The sequence below is a fragment of the Chlamydotis macqueenii genome, chromosome 2 (assembly GCF_036417535.1).
Source record: "Chlamydotis macqueenii isolate bChlMac1 chromosome 2, bChlMac1.mat, whole genome shotgun sequence".
Lineage (NCBI taxonomy): Eukaryota > Metazoa > Chordata > Aves > Otidiformes > Otididae > Chlamydotis > Chlamydotis macqueenii.
Genome location: NC_141557.1, coordinates 45283631 through 45310512, shown reverse-complemented (window position 1 = coordinate 45310512; position 26882 = coordinate 45283631). Strand labels below are relative to the sequence as shown.

General features: G+C 38.6%; 1 protein-coding gene across 1 annotated transcript in view; it reads right to left on the bottom strand.

Annotated features, from left to right (window-relative positions):
• COL6A6 (collagen type VI alpha 6 chain) overlaps positions 1–26882 on the bottom strand; it is a 63393-nt gene that overhangs the window by 11314 nt on the left and 25197 nt on the right. Inside the window, exons 5-25 of the mRNA XM_086741465.1 lie at positions 26281–26630; positions 22691–22769; positions 21953–22098; positions 21766–21858; positions 20268–20321; positions 17894–17965; positions 17405–17431; positions 16014–16058; positions 15753–15806; positions 15445–15507; positions 14410–14475; positions 13232–13285; positions 12237–12272; positions 8392–8454; positions 7497–7559; positions 6535–6597; positions 4657–4719; positions 4169–4219; positions 2156–2191; positions 1971–2033; positions 1590–1652 (exon numbers count right to left, since the gene is read on the bottom strand). Coding sequence (XP_086597591.1) covers positions 1590–1652; positions 1971–2033; positions 2156–2191; positions 4169–4219; positions 4657–4719; positions 6535–6597; positions 7497–7559; positions 8392–8454; positions 12237–12272; positions 13232–13285; positions 14410–14475; positions 15445–15507; positions 15753–15806; positions 16014–16058; positions 17405–17431; positions 17894–17965; positions 20268–20321; positions 21766–21858; positions 21953–22098; positions 22691–22769; positions 26281–26630 — 1604 coding nt within the window. The remainder of the gene's footprint in view (positions 1–1589; positions 1653–1970; positions 2034–2155; positions 2192–4168; positions 4220–4656; positions 4720–6534; positions 6598–7496; positions 7560–8391; positions 8455–12236; positions 12273–13231; positions 13286–14409; positions 14476–15444; positions 15508–15752; positions 15807–16013; positions 16059–17404; positions 17432–17893; positions 17966–20267; positions 20322–21765; positions 21859–21952; positions 22099–22690; positions 22770–26280; positions 26631–26882) is intronic.

Sequence of the window (26882 nt, the reverse complement as noted above, 5' to 3'; positions counted from 1 at the left end):
GGGGCTGCAGTGAGATACACCAGAAAAATTTGAACTCCACACTCCAGAACCCTGACCTTAGCCTCTCTCTACCATAGACTACAGTCTACCAAAATCATATACTTCCTTACATCCCCGAATTACTACACCATCTCCATATTTGTTGCTTCTCTCTCCAATTTACCTTCCATTCCTCCATCTCCTGCCCAAGCTACCTTCCTCATCTCCTCTGCTGTCTTGCTGCTAGCACTATCACAGCCATTCCATACTTTTATCTTCTCATGTTTCCCAGCAGGTCCCAGTTCTTCTTCAGCACTGTTCATCAAGAATTAACTGATAATTATTTGAGCCCTAATAAATGCTACTTACAGCAGCTTATTAGTGGAGACCAAGCTGTGCAGACTTGACCCATGTGGATAATCATGCCATCAAATTAGGAAGGATGGGGAAAACAGGCCTGTTTTGGCCAGCCCTACCTACTACCTGTACCCCTTCCTGCATCCCTATCTCTTCCACTTCCCACAGAATTCCCACTTTCCCATTTCACTGATGCACTGCTAGTAGAATAATCCCACCAAGCCCATACCTCCCAAGCTCCACTCTCACTTCTACATCTGAAGATGAGATCTTGGCTTGAAATCTCTCTGAAGACTTCTTGGACCACAGACTGGCAAGGCCAGCAGCTATCTGGCACATAAGCACAGAAAGTCTGTCTGTAACGTATGTGAGCAGCCAAGCAGCAGGGAGGGCAATGCATTCCAGATGGCACTCTTGGTCATTCTTGGGCCCAGCATCATAAAATAAAGTGGGACATGTGCATTCACTGACCAGCACAATGTAATGACAAAAAAAAAAAAAAAAATTTTTCTAAGTTGCACGTATCCTGTGGGCCACATTATACATGTAAAGATACTGTTATCAATCATGTTCCATATTTAAACTAAAAGAGTAAGCTTAAGAAAGTTTAACAAGAAAATAACTAACAGTAGGGATTGCTTCTGGTCACCACGGACCTGATCTGCAGAACTGCTGCAAGACAAAGACAGACACATACAGGGATTTTCCTAAGTGCCTACAACGTTAGTCCTAAATCCTACAGAAGTCCACAATCCTTTCCCCTGCTTAGATAAAGAATAAAACTTTTTGTTGTATAAAATGCAGATCACAGACACTAGAAAAGTACATCAAGACATCTACTTGTATATAAGGATTAACAAGTGACAGCCAATTTAAGCTTTAAGTAAATGCCTGTAATTGCAAGTCTGATTTTAAATGTTTTTTTTTTTCTTTTTAAATGAAAAAATATATTGGCTTTCAGCAGAACAATCCAGTTCTACCTTCTCGTACTCTTTAATTAGATATTTACCCAGCCTAAAGACAATACCAAATACTGTGGAAGAAATTCTGCCCGGCATTTTATTGTTGCAGTTCCATTTAGAACAGCAGGTGCTCTTGTGCACACACATCCACAGGCAAGATATAACTCTATACAACTGCCAGGCTGATTAAGCATAGTTTACCAGATGGAACATTATTAAATATTCTATTAATCTAATAGCAAGTTTAAGAGCAATCTAAGAGTGATTTTTTCTTGAAGAAAAATACATTACCATAGGTCCTGATGGCCCTTGGTCCCCTGGATCTCCCAGGAAACCTGGTGTGCCAGCATTACCCTAAAAATAGAAATACAAGTTTTATTCTTCATAATTGCATACACAGGTGCAGAATTTCACCAGAAAAAAACCTCTGTAACTATATTGTGAGTTGAATCCTGCATTTACATAAAGATAGACTACTGCCCCTAAGAATTATTAGCAATGAACCTCTCTAAAGACTTAGACCTGCATTATCTCAAGACCTCTTGCCCAGGATATGGCAATAAAAGATCAGAGTGGGAACCAATTTCAACAATTTTTGGTGAGGAAACACTTAAGTCATAAGGCCTTTACTTACAGAACTCTTCACAAAGTTAACACATTTATCATTCTTACTCTTCTACCCCTAATTCCTTTGGGTCCTTTAGCTCCTGGAATTCCCGGGTCTCCATCTTCTCCCTGAAAATTAATGAAATCCAGAACTTTATAGGAAAGAAGAAGACAGAGACAGATAACCACTTCCAAACAAGAATAATATAAAACAAGAAAAGAAGAAAGCAAATATGCCCATTTAATCATACCTCTGGACCAGGATAGCCTATGAATCCAGATTCTCCCTACCAAAAGAAAGGACAAAGACTTCATAAGAATCTAGAACTTTGTGATCTCTTGGTGTTTGATGTCCTTAAACCAAAAACAATTTCAAAATTATTTTTAGCATTCCACCCCATTCAAGTAACAGTGGCTACTACTCTGGTCTCAAATGACAGCATTTTAGATCAACACCTTGTTCATCTAAAGGAAGTGCATTTTAAAATTTTCCAGCAGTTTCTGAATTTTCAAGAGTATTCCATTTCTCAAATAAATGTTTTAGCAAAACTTATTTAGGCCTCCTAGTAACATGCAGTGGAATTCAGGTTCAGCATCATAAGTAAAGCATAACATTCAGAACTTAGTGTTTGGATCAAGTTTCAAAATGTTGTATCCTTCATACTAAACAGTGATACCACAATATTTTGTTGGCATATTAGAAGTCACCTTATTAATTGTTTTCAGTTATTTCAGTGTTTGGTGTGTTCTTTGCTCATATATAGGAAATATGAGAACTCTCACAAAGACCAATCAGAATTGAAGTGTACCTTTTCTTGATATTAGAGTAACTATCAGAATTCACACTACTTACCTATGTCCTTATTTTAAGAGTTCCCTCTCATGAAAGTGGACATGCTTGTCAAACCCCATATGACTTTACCCTACAATTACTAGAAAATTACATGCACATTCCCAGATTACACCTAAGAGTGTAATGCAACTGTGAACCTTTATAATTAATAGCAACCTTAAGTAAAGCCTATACTAAAGGCTGTTCTCTTAGCTATCAGGGGAAACCAACTCTTTCTGGTTCACTGTTCCAGGGTGAATTGGTTTTTATTAATTGATTCAATGCAGGCCATGCCAAACCTTGGGCAGACATATCAGTGCGTAAGAAGGTCTTTAAGTCAATCCTTTAAAACAATGAATAGTGACAAAAAGATTCAACAGAAACCTTTTTTTTCCTCATGTTCCCTGAAATGAACCAGTGGGAGATTCCAAGAGATTAAAAGAACTAGTCTTGCATATAACATGTGTGACCTGTGAAAACCTCCCATCAAAGGAAATTATTGGGGCTAAGAAGGTAAGAAAAGAGACTGGATAATAAAAAGCATCAAGAGTCATTTTAAATAAAAGCCATTTTAGAAAAAGGAGCTAATCAGTTGGAAAGGCTCCTGGGAAGTCTTTCATATCTTTTCTGCAGCTTCTGCAGCACTCTGCTTCTCCCACAAAAAGGGAGAGTGAAACAGATGAGTCTCCAGTGAGATCCATTGAACTACTTCTGTTTCACAAGCAATGGGAAAGGACTAATACTGTAACCCTACACAAACTCTTTGAAAGAAGAACTGCAGGTGTTTCCAACATTCTGACCATCCTGCTCACTGACCCACTGGTGCCATGATTTTGACCTTATGCTTTCTGTATACTTTTTATTTTAGCTGGATTTTTGTATGTTCTTAGAGAAGTAGGCATTTTACTGCTATTTCTTTTTTCAGGGCTATGAAGGGAATTATAAGAGTTTCTAAACATATAGCAATCTAGAGGTTAATCCTCAGATCTTATTGCTGACCATAGGAAAACACGGAAGAATATTTCACACTGAAACAGTGAGGATGTTTGTAGAGTATCACCCTCATCTTGGTAGTCAAGGAATCCTTCCTCTGAAAGAAGAAAAATTAGAAGGTGGCTGGCTCATCAATACTTGCCAACAAGATTGGCTAGTTAAGCAGACTGAAGTGAGGAAAAAGCAAAAAGCACAATCCCCCATATCCATATACAAATGTACACACATCAAGGGAAAGAGCAAGACAGAGTGGTTCTCAAAAGAATATCCTATTGCAAAATTTCTCACAAGGATGATTGTGGGAAGGTTGAGCCTCTTATTGAACCTCAGAAATGCACTGCAGTCATGTCTTACATTTCTTTTGAAACGAATACGGATGGTCATGATTGATTTGACACTGCAGACTGGAGACTGAGACATCCTGACTCTAAGCACTCACCTTTGCTCCTTTGCTTCCTTCAGGACCATAGGCATCTCTGCCATCCATGCCCTGCACAGGTTGAATATACCATGAGTTAGCTTTTAACAGAGGATTAAATTCACATCCAATTCCATCTTGGAATAAAGACCTCCCATTACAACAAGGTGTCGAGGCTGGTAAGACTGATGAAGTAGGACAAGCTATCACAACACAGTATAAAACCAGAAGAAAATGGTGGCAATATCTGTAGGGAGTAAATAAGGACTAAGGCCACTCTTCCTCTCCACTGTGTGCCCTACCTCTAGCATATTCTCTCTCTCTTAGAGAACCTGAGGGGAAAGATATTCTCTATAGACCACTAGGAATCTGGTGTCCACAGGGAAACTGAGACCCAAATGTGAAATAGTTTTAATTGTATCAGAAAAAATAGAAGGGAAAGAACTGTACTGATTCAGGTGGATTGGTATTAAACCACAGGGGCCCTGAATTAGGGCAGAAAGACTCACAGGCATGCCTCTCCATCCAGTTGGTCCCACTGGGCCCTTCTCTCCAGGGTCACCAGGTTCACCCTGTTATAATTGAAACATAAAAGGCATTAGTTTGGCTTGTTCAGGAGATTCCTTCTGAAATGTAAACTTGTCTGCTAGACTGAAGTGTGCTTAAACATTTTAAAGACTACTTGATGCTGATCAAAAGCATTCAATTACAGACCATGTTTCACGGAAGGTTCCTTGGGGTGGAACTGGAAAGTACTTCACAATCAGAATATGCTGAGCATTCATGCAGCTAAATCCCAAAGTCCCGAAGCACCTGTTGATAGCAATCAGTATTTCTCAGGCAGGCTGTCTGCACTGTGCTCTTAGTCCTCTTGCAAGTTCTCTTTCCTTCAGTTCCTTTTTTGTTTTCACTTTCTTAGTGAACTTTCTTCTAACAAGAACCCCAGTATTAAAACAGCACAAAATCAGACTGAGAAAATGGAATATATGATGATTAAATCCCTATGTTTCTTCCCAATTTTTGTCACTATTTCAACTGTATGTTTCACAGTGACTCTTCACATAAAAAAAAAAAAGCCAACCATTTCCTTGGCCAGAAAGCCAACCATATCCTGGGCGGCATCAAAAGAAGTGTGGCGAGCAGGCTGAGGGACATGATTCTTCCTGTCTATATCGCTCTAGTGAGACTCCACCTGGAGTACTACATCCAGCTCTGGAGCCCCCAACATAAGAAAGATGTGGACCTGCTCAAGCAGGTCCAGAGGAGGGCAACGGAGATGATAAGAGGGCTGGAGCACCTCTCCTATGAAGACAGGCTGAAAGACTTGGGGCTGTTTAGCCTGGAGAAGAGAAGACTCAAGGGAAACCTTATAGCGGTCTTCCAGTACCTCAAGGGGGCCTACAAGAAAGCTGGAGAGGCACTTTTGACAAGGGCATGTAGCGACAGGATAAGTGGTAATGGCTTTAAACTGGAAGAGGGTAGATTTACATTTTATATAAGGAAGAAATTCTACACTATAACGGTGGCGAGGCCCTGGAACAGGTTGCCCAGAGAAGCTGTTGATGCCCCATCCCTGGAAGTGCTCAAGGTCAGGTTGGATGGTGCTTTAAGCAACCTGGTCTAATGGAAGGCGTCCTTGCCCAGGGCAGGGGGGTTGGAACTAGATGATCTTTAAGGTCCTTTCCAATTCAAACCATTTTACGATTCTATTATAAAGTTCCTTGAAATGGTTAGGAATCTTTGGAACAAAAAGGTTGAAATAAAAAGCTATACTTCATTGAATTGGGAAGTTCAGACTGGACATTAGAAAAAGGTTTTTCACTGAGAAGGTGGTTGGTCACTGGAACAGGCCCTGCAAGGGAGTAGTTGTGGCAACAAGCCTGTCAGAGTTCAAGGAGTGTCTGGATGATGCTCTTAGTCATACGGTTTAGTTTTAGGTAGTCCTGCGAGAAGCAGGGAGTTGGACTCGTTGATCCTTACGTGTCCCTTCCAACTTGAGATATTCTGTGATTCTATGATTAACTGGCACATATTTTCAATGGATTAGATGGATTCTAGGAATCATAAAACAAGCTCAAGAGTCAGCACTCCCATATCCCTACTGCCTTTTGTGAAAAGCCAAGCCGCACTGAGAACCATGACCACAATAGCAATTATAACAGCAGTCATGGCAATGCTAAAAACTTCCTAGTAGAGCTCTAACACCTGTATGATTACCTCAAACATATCACTTGCCTTCCCATGCAATCTAAAAATGTCTGTAAAACTTAAAATTCTTCACATGTTCCATAGGATCACCACAAGTGTTAGTTCATGCTTCTTCGGTCAGATTATTAAATGAATGATGCTGTTAGATTGCTACAGTTAGGTACCTTAGAAATATTTACCTTTGCTCCTCTTGCACCTAACTTCCCAACAGAGCCAGGTGAACCTGGGGCCCCCACACTAGCCTGTAATTAGAAGTATCAGTTAAAAGGTGCACAATGAAGACTCAAAGCCTCACTGCACTCAAGGATTCATTGCCACTTGAAATTATTACAGAATCAGTGTAAGTATTAGTACATGAACAGGCTTTGGAGGACCACAGTAAGAGTCACTAGTCAAGCTATCACTCCAGTTATTTCCTGTTTTCTGTACGAGTGCTTTAAAATTCTCAAAATGTTATTAAGCATGACATGAATGTTATTTCCCATCTACATAGATCCCTAGTGAATACATGCATATGTGCACAAACAATATGAATATATATATATGTATTTATATATACACACACATACAAATAGGTGTGTAAGCTTGAGCATCATCACATGACTGGAGCAGATGCCGAATGCTGACAGAGTAGGACATTCCAGTCCTGAGTTACGCTGGTGGTATTCCAGAATAAGAGCACCCGAATCAACAGCATCACACAAGCAAGAAGCAGTCAGTGCTCAATAGTCAAAACCTCATCATATCCTAGCATTAAATCTCACAGGCCATACTTTAATGAAACCACTGACAATTATCTAACTTCGCCCTCAACTACACCACTGTACATCTGGATTTATACGCACTGCAAGCCACGCTGTGAGTCCTGATAGAACTGAGAGTGGAATCCAGATCTAAGGCCTTTCATGGTAATCTTGCAAAGGCTTGGTAATACTGAAGTTCACTTCCTATTCACCCCCTAAACTTATTTTCAAGGCTGTTATTTTATCGTATGAGGCTGCAAATCAGTTTCCTTAAGTACTATATTGTAAAATCCTCAGTTTCTTCTAAGTTTTTTTGAAAACTTTTTATAAGAATAATATCAACACCGAGAATGAAAAGCCCTAATCTGCACAACATGAACATATTTTTTAAAGCTAACCTGAGGGCCTGGCATGCCTTGTGGTCCTGGAGGCCCTTTGATCCCTTGTAGTCCTCTTGGACCCTGATGTAAAAAAGTCATTGAAAAAAGAAAAGTCAGTTCAATGTTGATAGCCTTTCAATGGAGATTAGATTGCTGCAATGACCAGAATCCCAGTGCCTGTTCACAAGCCCTAAAGCAGAGGTGAAACTTCTGGCCATATGGTTGAAAGAATTTGCTTATGGGAAGCAGCTGAGATGGTCGCTGCCTGAGAGCCATATTCAGAGAGCCACTGCGGTGCTGAAGATACCAAGAAAGCCATAAGCAACCCACTATCAACTAGGCACACTTTCTCCAGATGCTTATGTCTTAAAACTTAAAGCTAAGAGCATCTTTAGAGCATCTAAGAGCATCTTAAAACTGGAGGCTACTGTAAGCAGTCTACCACCATAATTCTCTTCCAAATGACTCCACCAAGCAAAGTTTTAAAACACAAACCTTTCCTCATTGGTTTTGTCAATCAGTATATAATCTTCATCATTTTAAAGCACCTTGGAAATACAGTACATTAAAAATGGAATAGATTTTATGTACTTACTGCTAGCAATTTCTAATGAATTAATTCTGAATAAATCTGCTCAATAATATCCTGTAAGCTAGAGATGTGTTGGTTAAATTACTTATTTTTGCTATTCACTTTCCTCTTTTCATTTCACTAGAAGCTGTACCCACATAAACAGAAACTTGCCACATTTAATTCCTGAGGGTTACAGAGGAGATTTGCCAAGGAAGAATCTTACACATTAATATTCTTTAGCTGAAGTAAACAAAGCATTCCAAAAGAAAAGATCAAGACTGACAACTCATCTTCTCCAAAGCTAACACAAAAAAAAACTTCAGAAGTTCTTTTAGTTACCTGTGGGCCTGGAAAACCAGAGTTTCCTGGGTAACCTGCTTCCCCTAGATCTCCTTGCTCACCCTGCCAGAACGAAAACAAAAAAAAAATCAACAACCAAACAAAATAAATTAACACTTGTCATATGTACAACAAAAAGCAAGTTTATTTGTAGCCAGAGTAACAATACTGTAACATGCAACATCAGTTAGTAGACTGATGCCAGGCTCATGCCAGTTGTTAAAAAAAATCAAATAGAAACAGATTTTCAAAAAAATCACTTTGACTACAATGAAAATGGACAAATTTATTAGGTACACTGTCCTGCTTCCCACCCAGGGACACCAGGAAGCCTGCACAGTGAAGTTCGCATACCTTATGCTGATAAAGCTATGCCCTGTGGTAGGTTTGCAACACTCTGCCACACAAGAGATCTCGGTGGGAGGACATAACACCCAAAATCTCATCCAAGGATGGATGCCAGTGTCATATTGCAGGGCTTACTATTCTATCTAGTTCCTCCAGGAGATGTGGAAGACCAAAGAGGGTAATTCTATTTGCATTCACTTTTTATACCTCTTCAATGAACACATTACTTATATAAGCTCTGCTCTGAACACAGGTTGGGAGCTAGCTTTTAATGCCTACTGACCCATGCAAATGTTGTTTGTTACACTTCTAGAAGTCAAAGCTGGTCATCAAGTACTTAAATGAAAAGTTTAGAAGTTCTCTGTTGCTGTGAGGTTCAGTCACCTCTCTTGATCTGTGCCATATTACAAAAGGGTGGCCTCATCACTTTGGGAAGGGACATCCATGGAGATGAAGAGGGATGTCTGAAAAAGTTCAACTAATTCTGCACTCTGTGATTTTTGCTAAACAAGTTGAATATTTTTATTTTCTAACCACATCAGAGTTCTTGTGCTCATTAGCACAACAAAAATAAGGTACAGATCCATTTCCATAGACTTCAATTTTTGTCCTGTTCTCCCTATAGCTCACTTGAATTATTTCAACACCTGACAGAAAAATGCAAAGATTTTTAGACTTCAGCAGCAATCAAATGGAAAAAAAAAAAGAAAGCACAAAGCTACAAAATCACTTAAGAAATTTATTTCTGAGCTATTAGGCAAGAATTGGAATAATTAAGAGGCAGGCTTGATCAATATTGTTTAATATTTTAATCTGAAATGTCTGCATAAACCCCGTAAAGAATTTCTGAGACAGAAAGAGGAAATAGTAACTATAAAATGCACGTATTCTTTCAAGTCATGCTGATCCCTGTCAGCAGCCAAAGCACAGTGCTTTCCCCCTTCTGCCAGATGGTATCAAAATCTTCCAGAGTCTATTCCTGTCTGCGATACCCTAGAGAGGGCAAGTTCTGGATTCTCAAAGTGAAATCCTAACTGTGATTTTCATAAACCAGGTGGGGCAGAGGTTTCAGCACAAGGCCTACCTGTGTAATGCATGAAGCTGGGATGTGACTGGATTGTTGCTGTTGCAGAAAAAGCACTCAATCCATGCAAAAGTTTAATGAAAAATCATGAACCTTTTGCCAAATTAAGAATACAGTAAACACTTCAATTTATATACTGCATCCACAATTAAAAACATGAGAAATGTATCAAACTTACCAAACTGAGCAGACTTTTATCAGGTGTCCTCTAACAGCATGTTTTGTACAGGCTGAACACTTTCATACTGTGAGCTTTGACAGAGGAAACAGGGCTTTGGCACAGACTTTGAAACAATTGCTACGTGAGGACTGAGACCAAGAGTGCATGCACTTCATCCTGTCTCCCTGTCTTGTCTTTGATACTAGGACTGCACTGGAGCTTCAGGACTACAACTTGGAAAGAAGAGATGGGATAAAGCTGGTCTGAATTTTGCCCTGACCATGCCTGTAAGTGAAGAGTTGCACAGAACAACCTCTACTCAAAATGCTGTTTTGCATGTTTTTTCAGAAGCTCTGCCCATTCCCCTGACTTCAGCACAGGGCAAGACTTTAAGATACACTCTATCCTGCAGGTACTGACAGTGTCATACTGTGAATGTTTCCCTGGATTTATATGAATTAAGATAAAGGGGAAATGCTATACCAAGGCATACACCATCTCCATCTTCCTGATCTGTGTTCTCTCTTCAGAGAGAATGGGTCAAATGTGAAGTAGTTATGCTAGAGCAATGTGTTCCCTGGAATGATCATGTAACCTCTACTTGAGAAGCAAACAATAGGATAAGGGATATATCTTGCAAACAGATGTACAGGAGTCACGGTTTTGATGTTCTTATAGACTCCTGCCAGGGTGGTGGATAAAGGAAAATGTTTCTTTACCATGTCCTAAAAATAAATTAAAAGGGAAAAAAAAATAATAAAGAAATCCGAGTCTTCTCAGATTCCTAGAATTTAACTTTTACTTGCACTAATCCACTTTTGAACATAGTTGCTTTCAGATTTGCTTTGATAACTGTATTTTGTAATTCATACCCTGGGACAAACAAGTTTTCTTTTCCAAGAACATTATCTAAAACTTTATTTAAGAGAATGGCAGTGATGTCTTTACCAACTAAATCTCAGGAAAGTTTCCTTCATTGTGGCTCCATGGAGTGTAGATCTAGATAGCCAGGGCTACCACCTAACAATGACAAGAGAGAATTTTCCAGCAGAGGATCTTTCTGGAATGACCAGTCAGCAGCCACTGGGGTTGACCTACTCCTTACATCCTATACAAGCATTCAAAATACACTACATTCTCTTAGATATCCACTTGGGAAATGAAATTGTTTTCAAAATCTTGATTCTTTTATATGTTTTGAGCCAGTTTTCAGAGCTGCAGTTAACACATGCTTTTGGCTTAGTTATCATTTAGAACTTGCCTTAATTTTGTCTCTCCTGCATATATAAACTTCCCCAAATAAAGACTGCAATGAGTCAAATGTGATATTATTTGGGGCAACTCTCTATAGGACTAATTTTTGTGCGTTGGGCCAGCAGTACAAGTCTTGAAAGAGCCACTTAATTCAGTATTTACAGCATCACACAAATCTGATTTGGTTTTGTGTCGTATTTAAGAAGCTTGCAATGAAAGGTCATTCATCCCTCTTCTCAGACATTAGAATCTCCCTTTGCACACCATTTTATTTCTTTCAGCTTTGGCTGAATAGTGATAATGCATATGCATTACATATTGGCAAACATTCCTCTGCAATGTACACATGAAAATGCAATCACTTCTAATGGAATCTGAAAATGTCGCTGGTAAGAAACCCAGACATAAACTTTCGCTATTCTTTTTTCCTGTAATCAAAATCAGCAAAAGTGTTGTTTTGCATGAGGATACAATTCAGCATTTTGTCTCCTCCCTGTTACCCACCACCACACAGGACAGCTAAGCCAAAGTTCTGAGGAACACTAGAAGGATAACTCTTTGCTACACCCCTCACTAAACTGAATCATTCTCTACAGAACTGAGTTTGAGCATGTGTATGAGCATCATACATATACTTGTGTGCATGCAGCAAAAGAGAAAAAAACCTGTCAGATTTTTGACCTTTTGGCCTCAGGAATGCAACCTGACTGCTCATTCCTGTCATCTTTAGTGACCGTCTCTCCTCTATTTATGTTCCTGCATTTGCCTTAATAATAAAAGTAATTGTCCTTTTATTTCAATGAAAGCTCCTTTCCAATTCTAATTCCTTCAAGTCAAGAGAGCCTCTGGTACATCCACCTGAGATCCAAAGGCTGCCTTGGCTTGAAATAGACTCTTGACTGATAAACACTTGTGTCTTGAATTTCTCCCTTAAGGGGAGCAAACACTGAGGCTGGACATGTAGCTGCATACAGATTAGCAGCAGTGCCAGCCACTCACCTTTATACCTGGAGGGCCTCTTCGACCTGCTGCACCCTAGGAAGGAATGGCATGAGAGATTACATCCAGAACACTGAGCAATATGTGAAACAATGGCTTATAATAAAATACATTACACAAACAATCAAATAAAATACAGTTTACAGAAAGTAGATATTATTTCCAAATAAAAGTTTAAAGTAAAAATGAGAGAAGAGTGAATTTGGGACAGAAATTCTTACACAAGTAAGCCTTATTAAAAAAAAGGCTTTAGACCCTTGGTGACTGCAGCAGGAAGGCATTTCAACGAAATTCTGGAAAACATCCTCCCAGCTGCCCCTTGGCTAAAATAAAACAAGAACCCTCTTCTCTTCCTCTGAGCTAAGAGGTCTGCACCACTTCCCGCTGCACACTGCTCAGCAGCACAAGCGAATGTTAATGTTAAACCTCACATCACTTAGAGGCCTTTAGAATGTTTCTGCAGCCTGGCTGAGAAATGATCACCATTCCAGACATTTGTATCGGGAATCTTTCTGACAGACTAGAAGAGGTGCCTCCACAGGTTCCAGCCTCCAGTGAATTAAAAAGAGCAGCTCAGCTGCCAGTGAGTTTATATACGGGCTTGAGTAAGCCTATGGAACTTGCAGTCAGAGGAAGGAAGGAGGGATAGATTTATCTATGGTGAAATTAGGAAGTGATTAGAGCTCACAGAAAAGGCTGCATTGAATTTAAGGCTTGTGACTTCTCATGACTGAAATTAATGGGACACCAAATTCCTAATGTAAAAAAAAAAAACCAAACAAAAAACACCACACCACACTGCAATACACAAAAATTACTAAATTTGAAGACAAATATGCTTCACTATGAACATTTCAGAAAATTTTCCTTCCCTTTCATTGTAGGAGTTTTAAGTGTGGGATAAAAGGAAAAAAGAGAAAAATTGGTTTTCTCAGCGGGAATCCCATTGTATCTTGAATCAGTTATGTCCACCCTGTACTGATCACTACTCTTACATCAGGGCCAGCATCACCCTCCTCTCCTTGGAGTCCATGTGGTCCTGGGTCTCCCTGCATAAGAAAGTAATGAACAAGATCTTTAAATATTGTTTCTTTTTCTTGTACTCACACATTCTTCTTCATATGATTCTTCTTTGTTTCTTCTCATAAGTAATTTCATTGCAATCAGTTGTATCACGCTAAATGCTGATTCTTGTTTTCTGTATATCATTTGCAATCAAAAATCATAAACTAGAGAGACCATGCTTGCTTTGGATTTCCAGTCCATCAGTTACTAACAGCTGACAGTTGGTTGAGGCTTTTGTGAAACCATTTTTTGTTGACTTCAGTCTTTCAGTTAGACTTAAGATGAGAAAGTCAGAGGTTTGTTGCCAAAAAGTCATCAAAACACAATTATCCTCCGAAGAGTGACCTTCACAGTTTTTCTACTGCTTTTAGCATACTCTACACAGGCGTACATGCACACACATGTGTCGGAACATATGCACACAACTCTACTTGTTCAAACAGAATCAAACTTCTAAAATAGTGGATTTCTCTCACACATTGCTAGTTCTCACTCTCTTAAGCTTTCATCCACCACCGCTTATATGCTACTGTCCAACTACTTATCATCTTTGCTTATTCTTTCCAAACAAAGTGCGACAGTAAAACAAACTGTGCTTTTCTGTTCTGTTTCCTTGCAGTATTGCTCAAACACCTCATAAAAAATCAGACATCACTATATAAGCACATATCCAAGCTCTTATATTCTAGATACAGGTCAAAATTGAGTTTATCCACTACCCTGAGGAAATAGCAGTTATACAGTAAAATGAGTACAGCCTGCTGATACCCAAAGCATTTTTCCCAGCGTGGCTTTTAACAGTATCCTATAACCCATTACTAGGAGTCTCTCAGGTTGGTGATGTAAATTTGTGCTAAAATAATATATTTATACTAAATCTGTATCTTCCCTTAGCTCTATATTATTAGAATATTTCCATAGTCTTTGTTAGAATTTAAACCTTTTGTTTTCTTTTTTTACAGTATCAAGTACTTCTCAAAGCCTTCTGTGTTGCAGACATACACCAAAGGCAAAACACAAAATAAAAGAGCTGCTTAGTCACTGGACAGCCAATAGAACTTAGCAATTATGCAAATCCTCCCTCCGTAATATAGGACTACTTGCTTACCTGCTGTGCTGGGTTTCCCTTTTCACCTTTAGGACCAGGAACATTATTGCTTGTCCCAGGATCTCCCTGGAAAAATTAAGCAGAAAGCTCAGCATTATCAGTGACCACACTTTTATTACTTTGATTACAGACGATGGATATGGAAACAGGATTAATGAGATTTGTCACTGCAGCCAAAAAGAAATACAAATGCTATTTTAAATGAAGATGGTTGTAACAACACTAAATAGGCAGTTCTGCAAAGTCCACAAGTTTCTTTTGCAAAGAGATGAAAATAACTATTACTAATGGGCAACAAATTAAACCTTGAAAATGTGAAGCTGTCTTTTTGGGTAGAGTTAATTAAGATCATAACTTGTTAGTGAATTTTAGATGAGGTTACACTAGAATGGAGTTCCATTTATCCACTTAATGCTAGACAGGTGAAATCCTGATATCTCAAAGAGGCAAGTTACCATGACACTTGATTTTCTGTAATAAGCATTAGAAGACAGGAGTCAACACTATATTTGACTCTCTGGAACAAAGGTCTTTGAAATACGTGTGAGAATATCTAAAGCTGTGATCCAAGCCGTGTGCTATCTCCACTAGAATTTTAGTCCTCAGGGACTGCATTTATATAGGGCTCTGGAGAATGCCAGGAAAAAAAATGTCAGCATGAAGAAGTAACTTGTCTTTGCATCATTATAAATTGCTAACCAACTCTCAGTGCACAGGGTTTTCAAGTGATCCAGAAATTCCTCTGCAGGGTGGGAACCACCGGGGAGGACTAAGTAGCTCCAAAGGGAGTTATGTTGCCCATAGTAAAAACAAATAAACAAATAAAAGAAAAATGTAAGGAACAAGCTTCGAAACACATCAGTCCACCTGCATCTAAAGAGTTCAGGACCCCTGGAGTATGCCATACTTCTTGCAGAGTACTGCACCATCTAGGATTATGAAAAACTCTTCAAATTGCATATATTTCAGGCAGGTTCATCACAAAATCCAGGCACAAATCAGTGCAACCTAACGAAAATGAAGGAATATACTTACATGATCTCCTCTTAGACCAGATTCTCCTCGATCACCTGGTTCTCCTCTGGGGCCTTTTCTGCCCTAAATTCATAAAAAGAGCACAAGCCATTCAGGTCCAGGTGGAAATAGTGCCTGTGGTAGAAGGTGGCCAGATAAAAGAACACACGTCTGTTTAAGTCAACGAAGCTACACTGATTTACAGCAGGAGCTATATCATATTAGAGAACAGGCAGCTAATAAAAACTACTCACAGGCATTACGGATACCTTTACACTTTGGAAAGACATTTCCATAAAATCTAAACATTACTACAAAGCATACTTCACCCTTTTTCCTGTGTTGCCTTTCTCTCCAGGAGATCCAGGAAATCCATGTTCTCCCTAGACTCACAAAGTGGGAAAACAGAACTAAAAATTAATGGCTGTTCTTTCAGCAGAATCCAACTTCAATCAGATATGCAACTCTAAACACTAACTAACAGAATTTCTGTTCAGGTTAAAAGCCCTTCCAAAGGCACAAAAATTTGTACTCTTGAACCCGGAGGTAGGTGTCTTTAAATTGCATTGCACATTTAAAGCAATGATTACCTGCTCTCCATCAGTGCCGTCAAATCCACTCTCACCGTGATCACCCTGTAGCAATAAGCAAAAAAGTCCCTATTAGCATCATCCACTTGCCTTTTTGAAGAAGCATTCATCTTACTTTTGGAAAATTGAATAAAAATAGCAGTTTTCAATGGCTAGCAAAAATAATTAAAATAATAATTAAAAATAGGAATTAATAATTCAGATTTTTAATGACTTAATTAAACAATTTGTAGTTAAGAACACTTAATAAGAACAATGGTTATTAAAACTATAGATCTTCATCAGTATTTAAATTCTGCTTTTCCATCTGTTAGTTTCAAATCTTTTTCCCAACTGCAGCTCCTTCAAAATCTAAATATATTCCAAAATATAACTACTAGTATCTGATCTGTCATGCTGATAATCTTGTAATTCTGGTGTCAGCCATCATAGGTGCTTGTATTGTGCTTTTTTAAAAAAAAAAAAAAAAAAAAGAAAATTTATACTGTGAATGGTATATTGAAAAGCTAGAAAGAATAATCATGATTAAAACAATTAGAGAAGACTGATCTTAGGCTTTAGGACTCGTTAAAGAAACCTGATTACTGCTTCAGCCATGTGATGCTTGCTGCATAAACAGTAGTCACATTCCCATTCAAACAAACACTGTTCTCTTCCCTTTGCAAAAACGAATCACCATATTGCAACCATTTATGGAAGCCATTTTCTCAAAAAACACCCATCCCAACCTTAGGGAGTTTGCAATCAGGACTTTTATTTATCTTAATTTTTCCCTCGTTTATTTCCTACCTCAGAAAACCTGAGACAACTTTCATAGTATTAAATATTCAGTACTGCCTTTTTTTCTCCAAATAGCTGTACTTAAATGCCTTGCAGACTTCAATAAACTGCCTCAACCTTACTAAGTTACCAGTATTGAATTGTATTTTTATGTGCTGAAACTTGATGAACAGGTAAGTCTGAAAGGTTAAATAAGCAGAGTTGCAAGATCAGTGGATGACAAAAACAGCTGAAGAGAAGTCTGGATATTAAAAAAAGTGCCACTAATGATTCAGTTAAAAGGCTGTCCAAATCTGCAATAAATATTAATCTCAGAATTATCACCTTGACAGATTATTAAAATAGCCAGTAAACAAATTCCTCTCCTGTTAGACTAAATCAACCATGACTGCTAAAAATACAAGTAAGACTCTGTTTTTCAATAATGTGATACCTAACAGCTCGGACTTAAATCCATTCTTATGCAACCACAGCAAAAGTACATTAAATACTCTGAAGTTTTTAGACTGTTTTCCTTTCTTCTTGGTATTTTCATCTTACAAGGTAACATAAACTTAAAAGAAGCAGAACACTGCTCTCAAAGAAAATTGATCACATCTGAAAACACGTACCTGACTTCCTCTATAGCCTCTGGCCCCCTGAAATTGAAAATAAATATAGATGAAATTTGTTGAAAGTATTTTCAGTAAGCTTGAAAAGCAGAGTACAATAGCTCGCTATGCGGAGGCATGCTGGGCTCAGTATTTGTAGTCTGTACTGCTACATATGGAACTGACCCCTTTCCTGTGGGAAGACAATACAGCCTTCATTTTGATTCTTGTTCTGTAAAGCTTTATAGTTTTACCTAAGGTCAGCCTGGAGTTGGTGATGGAAGAGTCACTGGCAAGCTGCTGAGTCAGCAATCTCCTTAGCCATCTGACCATGCTTTGGTTACACAAAGTATCTCTCCAAAGGAGACAGTAAAAATTGTTTGCTGTCTTTTCAGGTGGGGCTTGCTGTCCATCCGTGCTTCAGGAGGATAGCACAGGGATTTGTCCTCAGTAGAGAAAACAGGTTTGTGTGAAACAAAATTAGGAAATGCTTCAAAGTGACATACTTGCCTTATGGCCTCTGGCTCCCGGGCATCCCCTGTCCCCTTGAGTCCCACTGAAACCAGCTGGGCCTCTCTCTCCCTAAGAAACAAAAGTGAATGTTCAAACTCATCCATGCAAAGATGGCTACTGGTTAAGTCATCATATAAGATTAAAGCAAGACAGAATTATATCACTATTCACTGCACTAAGGACACAAATGGAAATCACCTGGAAATTTTCATACTAGCAAGAACAGTCAATTACTAATTTAAGTTGCACCTTGTTCTCTGCTCTCACTATTATGTTATGTTTTAGAATGCACTACCAATCTCTGACTTAAATCTCTGTACTTGAAGGTAGGCCTTTTGCTGGGTTGTTTTTTAACTGAATATTGAATGCCTTTCCTCTAGTCACTGATCTCTACAGACTTCTATTCCAGGTTTGTTAGGATGGAACCTCTTAAACTGGAAAGAGAGCAACATCTCCCAGCAGATCGCCTTAAAATTGCTGTCTGAAAGGGTAAACAACAACAAATGAAATGAAGAACAAGCACACAGTAAACACAAGAGCTCCTGTACTACTGTGCAAGAGAAGACAAACTTGAAGAGCCTAAGATCAGAAGAACAAAGACCATTCTTTTTTTCTTCCTCTTCAAAGAAAGGTCTCTCTCTAAACTAGCAAAAAAGCAACACAGATTACATTCTAGATTAAGTTAGACAATGGTGCTGCAGAACCATACCACAACATGTAAAACCAGAAGTTTAAGCATTTTGGTCTGGCTGCATTGCCTACGTGAAACATTAAGACTAATCCCTGAGCTGAGTACTACACCATGATAAACCAAAGCTGTCCAGCATTATCTCCTCAACCTCCTTTCCTTGTGGCATCTTCTGTTGTCTGTTTTCAGTAGTTTGCTTTCTGCTGTGTTTTTACTACATTCAACTGTTTTGGATGCTTCAAATTCTCATCTTGTGGCTGGAAAAAAGTTTAGGTCTTAGTAGGGAAAATTTACAACATGAAAGTCACATGTCACATGGAGAAGGTAGAGAAATTTCTGAAAGTGTGGACATGACTTCTCCTTCCACAGTAAGAAAAAATGGAAATGAATGGACCAGAAAATTCAGAAACAAGACTTTTGTAATTTATCTGTTCTAGAAGACTATTCTAGATTCTCAGAAGGTCAAAAACAGAAATTCAATTTCATACACAAAAGCAAATTCAAAACTGTTTTCACCCCTTCACCACTTCAAAATACAAGATTTTAAATCTTTGAAATCAAAATGCTGTGTGGAAAAATTTGGGCCATCCCATTTCAATGTGTTCAAAAGGTTAATCATTTAAAATAACCCTCAGATTTTGAATTATAATTCCTATTTAGATCGTGTCATTCATATCTATGAAATGATGTGAAAATAGTTCTATTCCTGAATAAAATAAATATTTTTAAGTCATTCTGGAAATTGCTTATATGGAATTTTATTATACTATTGAGCAAATCAGGCCACCTGAAAAAAAAAAAAAAAGTGGAAATTGCTTAAGTAGTTACACCAGTGATTTCCAAAGAAATTATAAGACCATCATCACAATGCACTTTCTTGATAATTCTAGATGACAACTGTTCTTTTCCACTAGCACCTTTCTCTGAATATACAGTTGCCTTGCCCCCGGCTGCCTCACCAAAGGCAAATTCAAGCTGACCTGTGAGAACTGGAACTATTCCAATGTGAATTTTACAGTTATGTACAGAGAGGAATCTTTGGCTGGTTCTTAGTTTGTAGGCTTCTCACCTGTAATAAGGGGTAATATTCATGTCATGGGTGCAGTGTTGTAAACCTAGTTCTGTGCTAATGGTGCTAAGGAAATTACATCTTATTCTTTCCAGGATTTTTTTTTGTTTGCTTCTAGACAGCAAAAAAGGAAGAAATGCCCCTGGTGGGTTGAGCTTTGGCTTATGCACACTATGTTGTAGTTTATGTCAGGAACATCACACTGTAAAGGATTTGGAAATCACCAAAACACACTACAAAATTTTGCTTTGTTACCCAGTCATAAGATATTCACCCATGCTGAGAAGGGAAGGGATGGTCTTTTCTATAAGAACTATCAGAATCTGGCTACAGTTTGTCACAAAAAATGAATATATTATTTAGTCATAAATATGCCACATAAGATGCTGTCGTGGGATTCTTTCTAACTGATTCTATTTCTGCATTAGAAGTTAGTACTAACTATGGTGAGGTGCAGATGCACAGAGAATCAAGCCCATATCTTCACCTTAAGATACATATTGCTTATACATATTTTAGGTTAACATTGATGAGTACTGAGTGAATGAGTAAGTGCAGACAGGTTCAAACACCAACCAACAACATCTTAGCAGGAAGGAATAATGTTTACTTACAACCCCACCTTCCACACCAGGATGGCCAGGAGATCCTCTGTAACCAGTACTTCCCTGAAAAAAAAGGAACTTAAGAGATAAGTAAATGTGTTCTCCAAGCACACTGGGTTTATTTCTATCTGATTCCTCTGCACATGGAGAGAGAAAACATTTCCTGAAAAGTGGATCTGGTTATGCTGAGGAGGGCAGGCTCCATCGACTACATTTACACAGACACTCTGCACACTCCTATATACTTGACATGGGTGTGAAAAAAGAAAACCTAATAAAACCAACAACGTTCAACATAAAATTTCAGTGTATTATTTCAAGAAACTGTCTGATGGGTTAACAAAGCCCATTGTAATACTTGATCAAGTTAAGTATCTTCCTCAGTGATTTGGAAAATGAAACATTATACAGTAATGAAATTCTAAGGTGAAATGAAAAATACAAGGAGTTGAAAAATTATTAGGACAAAGATACTGCAATACCTTACAAAGACTTTTAGGAATATTGCAATGTTCTACTCGAAGTGATACAAACCTCATACCCTCAGGGCAAAAACACTAACAGAGAGAAACTAGAACAAACAGAATTTCCAAGAATAAAAATGAACAAAAATGAGACATGAATTTGGGCTGCAAAAACATGCTTTTACAATTGTAGGCTGAACAACCTAAGCATCATGTCTGTCTGCCTGCAAAACAACTATGTCTACATTCTGAACACTGTTTTGTCTAAGCAGGTTAATCTAGATATTTTAGTAAAACAGTAAGATGTAAGAAAATCAACAACAGTAATGGAAGAAATCAGTAAATTGTTTTATGAATATATATAAGAAGGCTATACTTTTGCTAAGAGATAACAAAAAATGCGTTTAACTGCAACCACATAACTGAAGAGTATGAATTACAAATGTAATTTACTTATTATGTTACTGGAACAAGATGAAATAATGGAATGAATAGTAGTCAAATGGAGACTACATATACTAAAAACCCTAATAATGAAATCTACTAGTGTGCTGTAGAAATGGTGATATCTGTAATACTTGAAAGGCTTAAAACAGACAATACAAAATCTCAAAGGAAATAATGTAAATTAGTACTATATTAGATCAAAAGAAACCTATAGAAGACGGTATCTGAAACAAACAGAGGTACAAAAGGATAAGGCTCACACCCAGGGAAGGATTATTTTCTCTGTTGGCTGGAAGCTTCTCACTTACAAGAGCTAATAAGCCTCTTGGTTAATCAGACTTAATTTTTAAATCCCTCTCAATTTTCTGCTGAATTGGTGAAGGAGAGTGCTTAATGATTTTTATATTAACAAATTATTTTCATTACAAAAATATTTTTGCAATGTAGCGGAGAAATGATCACATTTCAGGTTCCTCCATCTGTCACAACAGCAAAGGTGGTGGGCACATGCATGTATGCTCTGAAATAGTACAAAAAATGAAAACATTTCAACAAATAAACCAATTCTTAGGTAATTCCTATCTTAACTCTCCTACCTTTCTTCCAGGACTCCCCTGACCACCAAGATCACCATTTTCTCCAAGGCATTTACAAACAACCTTACAGCATTTCCTTTCTGCAACAGTATCCTGAAAAATGACAAGCAACATTTAATGTACATGTACTAATCACAAAACAAGGACTGATTTTACCCCTTTTTGTTTATATTACAGAAGGACTTACAAGGTTTCTCTGCAAGATGTTTCCAATCTCTGCAAACCCAACACTCAAAGGCTCGTTGTATCCAAACCCTCTGCCAAATTCTATTTCCCGAAGTTCAGTCAAGTTCTGTGTATTATCCAGGCCAACTAATAGAAGTGCATCAAGACCTTCAACGTAAGTATAGATTCAAATTAATGAATGTCTGAACTATATTATTTAACCAACAATATCATTGTGAGTAACAGCAACTCTCTAAAAGTCTAGATTTTATGGCTTCAACATAATATGTTAAAAGAAATCAAGCTATTGAGAACAATGTATAAGAGAAAAATCTAGATCAGTAATTTCCCGATTAACTTCTCTCCCAGCTGTCAGATCAGACTGCTACTCAATGCCCAAAAGCAAAGTGTAAAAATATTTTCTCCTGCAGAAGTCAGAGATGGGTCTAACTTCTGGTGCTGCACTCATCAGTAAGAAGGGCTGCCCTGAATTGCCCCAGCTGTTGGAGCTGGGCTCCAAAAACCAGAACCATCCCAGGCCCTCTGCACCTCTGTGTGTGTTTCTGGCATCATCTGCCAACCAGTGACAAGCCATCATGAACACTGATTCACCTGGAGAAGCAAACACTCTCCTAGTGACTCCTGAGGAACACCATATAAGCGCAGAGAAGTAATGTTATGTGGAAAAGTTGCAGTGGGGGACCAATACACTGGGCCATTGGTAGCGGGAGGCTGAAGCATTAGTGCGGTACTGTAATACCTTTAAAGCGAAGGGAATCAGCTGTCATTCTGAGATCTTCCAGTGAATCATCCAGCCCATCTGAAAATACTAACAGAATCTGTCAGGAAAGGGAGCAACGTCAAGTCAATTGAGAAGACACTAAAAGTTGAGCCATTGTAAATTTGAGGTGGTCAAATTGCACTACACTGTGGTAGTCTGAAACATGTGCTGGGAAAAGTGCCGAGGAATGAGGTGAACAGAACACAAAAGCCTCTCTTCCCCGACAGCACTCCCATTTGAGGGATTTGTCTTGCTGACCAGTTCACAGCATTGCTACTAATTATGTTTGTCATCCTCTTAGTACACTAGCTGGAAGGCTGATTCTGCTGTGACTTATCCACTTAGGAGCTTTCTCTGATGTCAGAAGAGTTCTCCTATGTAGGAATGTGGAGAAGAACTTAGAGCAAATAAAATTTTTCCTTTCTGCAAGAGCAGCTCCAGTTGGCTGTCAGATGAGCCACACCAGGAAGTTCATCCTCTCTGGGTCCAATCCTCCCTCCCCCAGATGCTCATGCCCGCTTGCCCTTTCCATACAGGCAATACACCACTCTGCTCCACCCTCTGCCACATTTTTCCTTGTTAAAACCTAAGGCTTAGCTCACTTCAGGACGCTAATCCTGACCCTTCGTATTGGCTACATTCCCACCTTTCCAGGCCAAAGAGCTCTAATTAAGCCTCTTTTAGAGCTATAGGAAAGCACAATTTCTTACATTTCTCCTCCAAGCTACCAGTCTCTTCCCATTTCTCTCCTCATCTTCTGCCTTCAAACCAGAAGAAGTCTTCTCAGGTCCCACTCATCCAGAGGATTAGGTTTCCCAAAAAGAGGCTGCAGAACTAAACTGTCTCCTGCTCCCAATAGTAATGACTTTAAGTCCTCATAAACTCTCTGACCAACAAGCAGACAAGCACAGCTAGAGCTCCTTCCCTCCCATCCTTCTTATTTACATTCCCTATACAATGCACAGCTTCAATCAATGCAAACTGTAAAGAATTACTTCTGTTAAGGTAAATTTTTCCACAGGTGACAAAAGCAAATGAAGTGACTGCCACACCAAACATTCCACTTCTATGCTAAAGCAGCAAGGAGACCAGAATTTAAGAGTGGGCAGAGTTAACTGGTTTTGGTGGTGGAAAGTTCCAAAACACCCAATATGGAGGCACTGGTACTGATTCTAGATTGGCTCAAGCAGAGTGTGTTAACAGTGGAGAGCTGGACTATGGATGGGGAAACACATCACAGACTGTTAGAAACAACACTGTAGGTCTGAGCTTGATGCTTGCTTTTTTTTTTTTTTCCCTAATCTTTTAATTTTAAAAACATGACCGGGGGAAATTTGGGGTGTTAGCTTGGGCATTATGTATGTTTATAAAGCTTTCATTTATGTAAAGATCTTGTTGGAACACATCTGAGTCTCGCTTTGTCAAAAAATGCTGGAATTAGGTCCAGCTCTTTTGCTGAAAAACAAACAAATAACAAATAAAAGAAGAAATACAAACAGCAGAGAATCATGATGCCTGATGAGGTTTATAATTAATAAACTTTACAGAACAAGAATGTTATTGCTCAGGATCCTAGGGAGATTAAATCATGATTTCATGTACGTTCTGAAGTCTTGTACTTTCAATTTGCACATAAACAGTATCAGAAAGGAATATTAATCCACTGGTAAAGTGCTGAGATACACAGCATATTTATTTCTAATAATAATGCATATACAGAAAGAATCCTTGCTTAACTCTAACCTTCAACAAGGATCTAACAGAATTGGCAATTAGGAGAAAAAAAGCACTGTTTTTACTTTCATGTCATACAAGTTCTCTCTACTGAGGCCCAAAAGAAGCAAAATCATATGTGGTCATGTTCCCCACTCAGAATAAAATGAGATTTTAAGAAATCTTCGGGAAAAAAAAATTGTATTAACTATGCATCAAATTACAACCTAAACTGGTATGCCATACCTATGCAAATGCTGCAAAAAAAAAAACCAGAACGCCAACTTTCATCTGAAAGCAGGGGAATTCGTGAAAATATGGCTTTCTCACTCCACATCAGATTAAAATTAACATCTTATAAAAGTTAAAATAAAGCTCATAGAACAAACTCCTTATGTATTTTGCAAGGGCCAACATGTCCTTCCTCAGTAGGAAGGTCTTCCTGCATGGAGACCTTAGTAAGTAACAATATTCAAACTGTCTACTTCAGGACATGCTCCGTGCTTTACTGAGTCAGTGCCTGCCCTGGTTCTGGCTAGGATAGAGTTAATTTTCACCTGCACTGGGAGAGGAACTGGAGCTGGTGGCACTTGTGGCTGGAGGACACAGCTGGGATAGGTTACTAATTAGCCAACAGCTGGGATAGTTTACCCAAATTAGCCAAAGAGCTGTTCCATCCCATGTGACATCATGCTCAGTATATCAGTGAGGAGGGTGCTGAAGGGAGCCTTCTAATAGTTGGGAAAAAGCTAGGCATCAGGATCTGCTGTGAGCTACTGTACTGTAAATTATTTGCTTCAGTATTTTCTATTATTGGTTTTGTTTGTTTATTTTCCATCTCTGTTTTGTTTTCTTCTGTTATTCTCTTAAACTTTTTTTTTTTATCTCAACCCACAAGTTTTGCCTTCTTTTCTTTAACACACTGAAGGGTGGGGGCAGTGAGCGAGAGACTGCATAGCTTGGTCCTGAGCAGGGCTGAACTACGACAGTGCTTTATTGAAAATAAACTGTCAGGGCAATGACCCTGAAACACTCCAATGAGATCTAACTTTCCTTCACCTAACTAGAAAGATTCCCCATTCACTTCGGGAGAGATTAGATCAAGCCTTATGCTTCTCCCTTCACCTCAGTTCAAGATGGACGAACCAACTGCAGCATCTATGCAGATTTTCCTGAGCTATCCCTGAAGAGAACTCAACTTTGTTATTTGAAATTATTTTACAAGTTAACGACACAAATAAACTTCTGTAAACAATTTTCTTGGATGATGTTTTCTGTGACTTCTGCTTAAAGGGGTCATAATTCTGGATAGAGATTCAGGATCAGGATTTAGAATTTCTGGAAAAGAACTGTTTCCACTACTCAAAGTACACAGACATTCCACAACAGATATAAGAAGGTTTTCTGTATTCACACTCACAACCATATGTATTAACCCAAATGCTCTGGGTAGCATCTCGCTGCAAGTGTGCTCAGGGAATTGGAACTGATACATGCAGTTATATCAAGACAAATGAAAAAACAGGAGGTTCTACACAAACATAAAGAAACACTTTTTTTACCATGACAGTAATCGAGCACTGGCTTAGGTTGCCTAGAGAGGTTGTGGAGTCTCCATTGTAGATACTCAAAAGTCATCTGAATGTGCTTCTGGGCAGCCTGCTGTAGTTGACTGTCCCTGAGCAAGGAGGTTGGACAAAGCAACTTCCAGAGGTTCCTCAACCATTCTCTGATTCCATTTATTGGATTAACCAATTCCTGAACTACCTTTTTGTCTCCCTGGAGTACTCAGCATCAGTCTGTAAACATCAAATTGCATAACTTTTCCAACATGTACGTTCACATCATTAAGTTACCTTTACTTTAGCAGAGGTCACACTGAAGAACTTCTCCTGAAGTGCCTGTAAGGAGTCTGCATTCAGGTAGGTGTCCACAGTGGTCTGTGCATCTAAGAACTTCTGGATGTTCTCTTCATTATAGTCTTCAAAATCGGAGTCAAAGATGAATTGTTTGGTCTGTGCCAATACTTGGAACTTGAATCTAATGTTGACTGGAAAGCCAGCATTACAACTGGTATTTGGTAGTGATTTCATCTGGAGTAAAAGCTTGGGGAGGAATGCTTGCAATTTCTGTTTCAGAAGCACAGTGGATGCTGGCTGCATGCTCCTTGAAATATCAATTGCTATAGAAAGATCTATGTCACAATCTGAAAAAAAGCAGAAGAAATAGGAAACTATAAACATACACTATTTGTGATCTTTTGTCAAAATCACAGGAGTGGAACAAAATTCAATACGGTAGATTTAAAATCAGAAGTCAGAATCAGTGAGGTGGTATTTTATATTTATGGAAAACCTATCAGCCCACCAGTTTCAGTGGGGCTATGTGAACTTGCAGATACTAAGGTTTACATTACTGGTCACTGTTCTCTAGCTGTCAATGTCCTCAAAGGGCCTAA